The 8,010-nt window shown below is 35.4% G+C and overlaps 1 protein-coding gene across 1 annotated transcript; it reads right to left on the bottom strand.

Annotated features, from left to right (window-relative positions):
* Positions 1–456: 456 nt before the first annotated feature.
* LOC101343986 (olfactory receptor 4A47-like) lies at positions 457–1,361 on the bottom strand. Its single transcript, XM_004387738.2, is given in 2 exon segments — positions 457–504; positions 507–1,361. Coding segments are annotated over 2 exon segments (903 nt in total).
* Positions 1,362–8,010: the final 6,649 nt, after the last annotated feature.

Raw genomic sequence — 8,010 nt, 5'->3', positions numbered from 1 at the left:
AGGATACTTCTCAGGAAATGCCTAAAAAGGTGGCTCAGTTAATTACTAAGGGTGTTAACATAGTGTATAACACTATTGCTCAAAGTGTGTGCATAGATCACCTGTTCCAGAAATATGTTGGTGAAAATGTGAATATGTAAACACACCAGTCCTACTGAATTAAAATGTCTAGAGCCATGTATTGGGAATCTGCATTTTAACAACAATCCTCATTTGGACAGTACATTAAAGATCAAAAACCGAATAGGCAATAAATAAATGTAAATGAGATATTCTTATAGTGATAAATAATTTCCTGTCTGGGCATTTTCTCAAAGAACCTATATGCCAACATCACACTGCCTTTGACAAATAGTGTTCACTTGGCCTTGAAACATAGAAATTGTCTTCTTTTATCTTCACCTTTTAAAAAATAGTCATTTTATGTTGTGATTATTTCTCAGTTGAAGTCGTTTTTTACCCCAGAGTTTCTTCATAGCATTTGTCATCTCTGAATTTCTCAACGTGTAGACTAAGGGGTTCAACATAGGGGTTATGACTGTATAAAACACACTCAATGATTTGTCAATGGGGAAAGTCTTCGCAGGTCTTGCATACATGAAAATACAGGGAACAAAGAAGCAGACCACCACAGTGATGTGGGAACCACAAGTGGAGAGGGCTTTTCGCCTCCCTTCCTGACTAAGGTTCTTTAGGGAGTGCAAAATAACACCATAAGAAATTAGTAAGAGCAGAAATACAATAATGCAGATTACTCCTCCATTGGCTGCGACTAAGAAACCAATGACATAAGTGTCAGTACAGACGAGTTTCAGTAGGGGGTACATGTCACATAAAAAGTGGTCAGTGACATTGGGACCACAGAATGGGAGCCCATAAAGACAGCTAAGTTGAATGAGCGAGTGCAGAAAACCTGCAACCCAGGACACTATCAACAGCACAACACACACCCATTGCCGCATAATAACCAAATAATGCAAGGGTTTACAGATGGCCACGTAGCGGTCATAGGCCATTGCCAATAGAAGAAAGGCTTCTGATCCGCCAAAGAAGTGTTCCCCAAACAGCTGGATCATACAAGATTTGAAGGATATGGTCATTTTCCCAAAGTACAAGCCTGAAATCAATTTGGGGGAGATGACTGACGAGTAAATGACATCCATGAATGATAATCTTCCAAGGAAGAAGTACATAGGAGAGTCCAGGGTCTTACTGAAAGTTACAGTCACAACAATGAGCAGGTTGCCCACCATGGTCAAAATGTAGAAGAGCAAGAACATAACAAAAAGGACCTTCTGTTCCTTTGCATTCTGTGTGAGTCCCAGGAGGACAAAGTAAGTCACATTGTTCCTTGGTTGCATCATTTCTTTCACAGGTGCTGATTTCAGATATTACAAGCAGTTTACCTATAAAATGATTAAGATATTTTTAAATGTATTATAAGATTTGTCTTTTGTTCTTTCATTTAATTAAAAAAAGTAAGGAGCACCTATTTATTTCAATCCTATTATGGAAATCGAGATACCCTGTTGAATAATACATAGCACCCCATCCCTACTGATGCGATACATAACTATGGTGTCAGATTATTAATGATCTATGGAATAAGTGTCATTATAATTCACTTCACATGATACTAAGAGTGAATAGTATAAGAACATCTAAATCAAACTGGGATCAGAAATGGCTTCCCAGAGGAAGCGGTGATTTATCTGATCTTTAAAGGAGACGTGAGAAAACAAAGAACGGATGTGAAAGGACTTTCATGAAAAGGTTTGGCATATAAAAAGTCACCAAAGTATTACACCTGACAACCACTTAAGGTAACTTAAAAATTCTAAGTTTGTAGAATAATTTATTAATGGAAGGTTATAGACCAAAAGTCACTGTCCTAGATTTCCTCCTAACCCACTGGAACCTCCTTCTTAGTGTCTTTGCTTGGATCTTCCTCCTTTTCCTGATCTATAAATACTGAAGCACTGTAATATTGTGTCTTCTGCCCCTATTTCTCCTTTAATTTTCAAACTTATATATGCAACTACCTAATGGAAATCTCCAATCTGATATCAATTTAGTATTTATAAAAAGAAATGTTAAATATTCCACACTAAATCTGTTTCTTTTTAAGTGTTATGCATCTCAGTAAAAGGTACCACCTTCCATGTTATTCTTCAGATGAAACATCTCACAGTGTCCTTAACTCCTTTATTCTTCTAGCATTGCTTATCACTACCTTAACTCATCTTGCTGACTCTACCTTTGTAATGTATCATGAATTTGATCATTCTCACTTTTCCCTGTTACTTCACTGGCCAATTACACTAGCTTCCTGCCAGGTCTGCTTTCATTCTAGCCTCTAACAATCTATTCTTCTGAAGCAGTCCTAATGATCCTTTTTAAATCTTATTCAGATCATGTCACCTCCCTGCTCAGAACCTCTACAGTAGATTGGTGTCACACGCTCAATAAAATCCAATCTTCCTACCTTGAACTACAAGACCCTAGATGACTTGGATCCAGTATACTGTCTAAGTTCATCTCTTACAATTCTCCAGGTTCACTCTGCTCCAGACTTTTTGCTATGTCTCAAATACAAAAAATGTTTTCCTATCTCCTTATTTCTATTTATTCATTTGTAGATGCTAATTTCATAGATCACAGTTAACCTCTAAAATAATGTTAAATATCGACAAATATCTGCTCTCATTTATACAGTCAGTCGACAAATATTTATAGAATATTTATATTGTGTCCAGCATTTCAAAGAAGGTAGTCTCCTAGCCAACAGTAACTCTTAGGCTCAGAGTCTATTTAAGAGGTCAAATCATCAGAGGACAGAAATGGTGGTGGCAACTTAGGAATCGCCTTTTCACCATTACCTTCCTACTCTTCCAAATGGATGTACCTCCCCATGTTGTAAGATGACTGATGACTTCATTTAAGAATTATCAGTCTGTTCATAATGAATATCATATAAACCTTTACCAGCAACTTTCTAGTCTTTCCTTCCTCTTACTTTGCAGTACCGATCTACCCTTGAGAAAGTCTCCATTTAGCTAGTTGATTATCACATATGCTTTTAACTGTTTCTTTCTTAACTGAATAGCCTAGTTTATACACTACAGAAATAAATAAACAAAAAATGCCTATTGTACTTAGATTTTACATTAACCATAACATTAACATGCATGTATAAACAAATAGTTTTTAGTTTATTCAAACTGTCTACAGCATTTTTGTTTTAGGAAATACGTATATATATTTTTTACCATAAGATTACATATATATATATACATATACATATATACACACACACAGACATATATATATAGAGGCCTGGTGGCACAGTGGTTAAGTGTTCTGCTGCTATTCAAAAGGTCAGCAGTTCAAATCCACCAGCTGCACTCTATGGCACAGTTCTGAGTCGGAATCTACTCAACGGCATCAGGTTTGTATGTATGTATGTACATATATGTATGTACAAATATACACATGTATATGTGTATATATATATATACTATCTTATGGTAAAACATTTCATATAAGACAGCATAATTATACTTTTCTAAATCTAGATATGGGACTTGAATTAAGTGCTAGTCAACACTTTGGGTCAAAATTTGCACATTTGATAAAATGAGATTTATGATAGCTTTTACTGAATTTTTGTATCTAATGTAGTAAAATGTATAAAAACAAATGTAGCAAAGTACCCAGACCATCTTGGATAATCAATCTTTATTTTGATATGAAATATCTGAAGTTTCAATTTATGCATATCAGCATGTATCAGAAGTTTATATCCCACTAATGCAGAAAATAAGGTGAGAAAATAAATTTTTCTTTCCATTGGATCCATTGAAATAAACAAAAATGTATTTAAGGAAAGAAAATAATAACCTGGCAAGAACACCTATATATGTTATACAAGCTGTGTATCAGATGCCATGTCCATGTCTACATCTTATATACACATAATCATATTTAATCCTCACCATCAGAAGTACAGATAACCATTGTTATTCTCATTTTGTAGTTTAAGAAACTGAGCCTCAGAATATTTAGTTCATTTTCACAAGGCCACACATTTTCAAGTGACAGAACTGGAATTAGAATTTAAGTTGGATTGACCTTGAAGCCCCTTTGCTGCCAGCAAAAGTTTTTTGAACTTTTCAATTCTTACAAACTCAAGTGATATAATTTCCCACATAATAAAGACAGGCACACAGTTGTAAAGCCTGTTTCCACTCTAAACTTTTAGTCTTACCTTTAGAGCCTTGTTCATAATTTGAAGGGGGACTTTTTAGCTCATAAGAACCTGGAAATCCTTCTTCCAATCCAGTATGACCACAGAAGGCATAAAGCTGCATTCTTTCTTGGGCATAGATTTGATTTCATATGGTTAAGCCTGTCCATTTTCTTCACAGAGTCTTCTAAATATTTCATGAAATTGTTATTACTTGCATTATAGATCTATTTAAAAGGAATTCCATGATGCCAACAGAAAAATAAAAATTTTCCATAGTTGAGGAATTTTCAAAAATGCAAACAAATTCTATATCTACATAAGAAGATGGTAACAAATCAATAGAGAAAAATTTGCATTCAGAAATTTTCCCATCTCATCTCTTGTGTTAATATGGCCAAACTAGTTGTGTTTGAGATTGTGTGAAGTTTGATATGGCTTAAAATAGTTGTACTTGAAATTTCAAAAGAACATCCTTGTGCCTTTTTTATATCATTCTTTAAGCCAAGCCAAGCATCTCCTGAAATAGATACACAGTCCATAAGAGGATAGCGCCTTCTCCCCAATGTGGGCAAAGATCACTGGGCATTTTATCCCTTTTAACTACATTTATCACTGAGTCTTGCAACTGGAGTGTGTCCAACTTCTGCTTAATTAAATTCACTGGGATTTTCAACAAAATTTTGAAAGAACATCTACTTGTGAAAATGCTGATAGATTAATCACATAATTAGGGTCAGGAAGACGTAACATGATGAAAAAATGTTGCTACTAAAGAATAAAATATCAGTCCACTCACTTTTTCTTCCAGTGACTATGAATTTAATCACTTATTTCCCCACTTTACCATACCAAGTTTTTCTTTCTCTCTTATTTAATACTCAGTTTATTCTGTGTGGAAGTGTTGTTAGATATGTTAGAATTTCATTTCCAAGTTAGATGTAATAATTAATTCTTTATCCAATATTCATTCATTATTTAAATAAAACATATTTATTGAGTACCTATTTTGTGCCAGATACTATGCTATGAACTGCAGATACAACATTTAACAACAACAAAAAAAAATTAGGAAAAAGGTCCTGCATGCACTGATCTTATATTCTTGTAATAGAGTCAAGCAATAGATAAGAGAATGGTTTATTAGAGTAATTACAGTCTGTGGTTAAGTGCTGTTAAAACAACAGACAGGTACTGTGGCAGAAAATAAAGGGAGAGCGCTACTGTAGTTAAAGAGGGTAATCAGATAAGACCTATTTTAAAAGGTGATATTTAAACTGAGACCCAAAGGATGAGAATTTGCATCCATGGGAAGCACCGTTACCTGTGGAAGGTCTCAACTTTGAAAAGAGCTTTGAAATTTCCAGACACTGATAGGACAGTGTACCTCCAGATTAAGGAAAGAGACAGAATAAAACAAACAGGTTGAAGGGATGAACAGGAACCAAAATCTGAAGAAGGAGCATTTTGGGAAGCAAGAAGAGCAAGTGCAAAGGCCCAAAGGCAAGAATGAGGCCATTCCAACTGGAGCACAGTGAACGCTGGAGAGAGTGGTACCGGATGAAGTCAAAGAGATGAATGTTTGTTGGGTGGCGATTATGTGTGGCCTGATAGCCATAAAAAGGTCAATAATAATTCAGTGTAAATTTGGTTAAACAGATAGCTTTTCTTGTACCAATCAGCTAATTCTGGCTACTCCACATGATTGAAAGAGTTTTCACATGGGGAAAAAAAACGGTCACAATTATAAAGAAAGACGACCATGAGGAAGTAAGGTGGAGATCCATGTTGCTGAGTGCACCAAAGAATCCACCAAAGAGAGCAACAGCCATAAACGACACAAAGTCTTCTGGGTAGGGATAGTGCCTTGAGTAGTTATTTTATTTGTTTTAATTTAGAGCTAAATTATTATTATTACAGTTAAGCATGTTAGTGATCTTCAATTCAGAATATAGGAAAGTAGATAATGATACTTATTCAGGTCAAATATAATTCCCCTTCCCACTGTCAGAAACACTTCTCCAATGGTTTTAATCATGTCCTTTCAGCTGGTTATCTCACATCCCTAGGCATGATTAGATAAACTGTAAATTCCTGTTGAGTCTTCGTTCACTGTGCCCTCAGACGAAAGCAGGTCTTGCCTCCCTTAAGTCACTCTCTGTCATATCACTTGTTTCACTTTTTTTTCTTTTTAACACTCTTCACTCCCTGAATTTATCTTGATTATGTTTAGTTATTTATTACCTACGTCTCTCCACTAAACGTGAAGGTTAGGGACCCAAACTGCACAGGTTCAAATTCCACCTCAGGTATTTACCAGCTCTGTGAACTTGAGTAAGCTATTGAAACTATCCAAGCTTCAGTTGATTCTTCTGGAAAACAAGAATAACACTATCTACTTCATAAGGATTTTATGTGGTTTAAATATGACAATGTATTCATAGTAACCACTACATTGCAGTAAATAAATAATAGCTTTTTCTGTACCAAAAACCAAAACCAAACCCGCTGCCTTCACATCAGTTCCAAATCATAGTGACCTTAAGTTATTAATTATTATGTCACAGCTTTCTTATTTCATTAAAAAACATCAAATTTTGGGGTCTTTCTGAACCTTATTTTTATTTGGGATATATTCAGTTTTAAGGTGGATTTTACAAAGCGTTAACCTCCTTCATCTTACATTAATTCTATTGGTGTTACTCTCAGAATTCTGAAAGTTCTTCATAGCCCCCTAATATAATATCTACATAAAACTGAATAGCAAATATAATTCATACAGTTTTTTTAAAAAGACAGAAATGGGATACTTATACTGTGACATTTATTAAGGGTGTGTCTTGAACCCTTTTATGAAACTCATCTGCATGGACACCAGTACCCTTGGTCTCTTTGAGTACCAGGCACTGTCCTGGATGCTTTCCACACATTATTTCATCCAATGCTTATAATAGCAAAAAGAAAAAAAAGAAAAAAAAAGCCCACACCTGTTGCCATCAAGTCAATTCCGACTCATAGCAAACCTACAGGTCAAAGTAGAAGCGCTCCATAGGGTTTCCAACAAGAGGCTGGTGGGTTTGAACGGCCCACCTTTTGGTTAGCAGCTAATCTCTTAACTGCTGTACCACCAGGGCTCCAATGCTTGTAATAGCCCTGTGAAATATGTAGCACCATTTCATTGTACTTATGAGCTAAGATTAAAATAAGATTCTCAGCGATTGTGAAATGCATGCGTTGTTACAGTAACTAGTGAGATGGAAATCAATTCTAGCTCCGTCGTCTCTAGACCTCCAAATCCTTCAACACTGTCTGAAATGTTGATGCTTACAGGACTTCCAGGGGCCGAATAAGGACCCTAAATGTCAATATACAACTGCCTGATGTTCAAGTTAAAAATATATATACGTAGATCTGAGATGAGGTTGTTCACACAAAAAAGTAACTTTTTCACCTAAGAAGGTAGGCACCAGGGCAAGATCCATAGATGCCCTAACCCAGACAAAATGAGGCCTCCTGCTAATTCTAGATACCAGCCCAAATCTGCCCCAACTGGTAGTTGGTTAGCACCAGTCAGTATATTTTTTTTTCATTTTTATTTTTTGGGTTTTTATTTATTTATTTATTTTTTATTGTACTTCAGGTGAAGGTTTACAGAACAAATAGTTTCTCATTAAACAGTAGTACACATATTGTTTTATGACATTGGTTAACAACCCCATGACATGTCAACCCTCTCCCTTCTTGACCTTTTATTTTATTTTATT

The sequence above is a fragment of the Trichechus manatus genome, unplaced genomic scaffold (genome assembly GCF_000243295.1).
Source record: "Trichechus manatus latirostris isolate Lorelei unplaced genomic scaffold, TriManLat1.0 scaffold00191, whole genome shotgun sequence".
Taxonomy (NCBI): Eukaryota; Metazoa; Chordata; class Mammalia; order Sirenia; family Trichechidae; genus Trichechus; species Trichechus manatus.
Note: the sequence above shows the minus strand (reverse complement) of the source record. Positions and strands in the feature narration are given on the sequence as shown.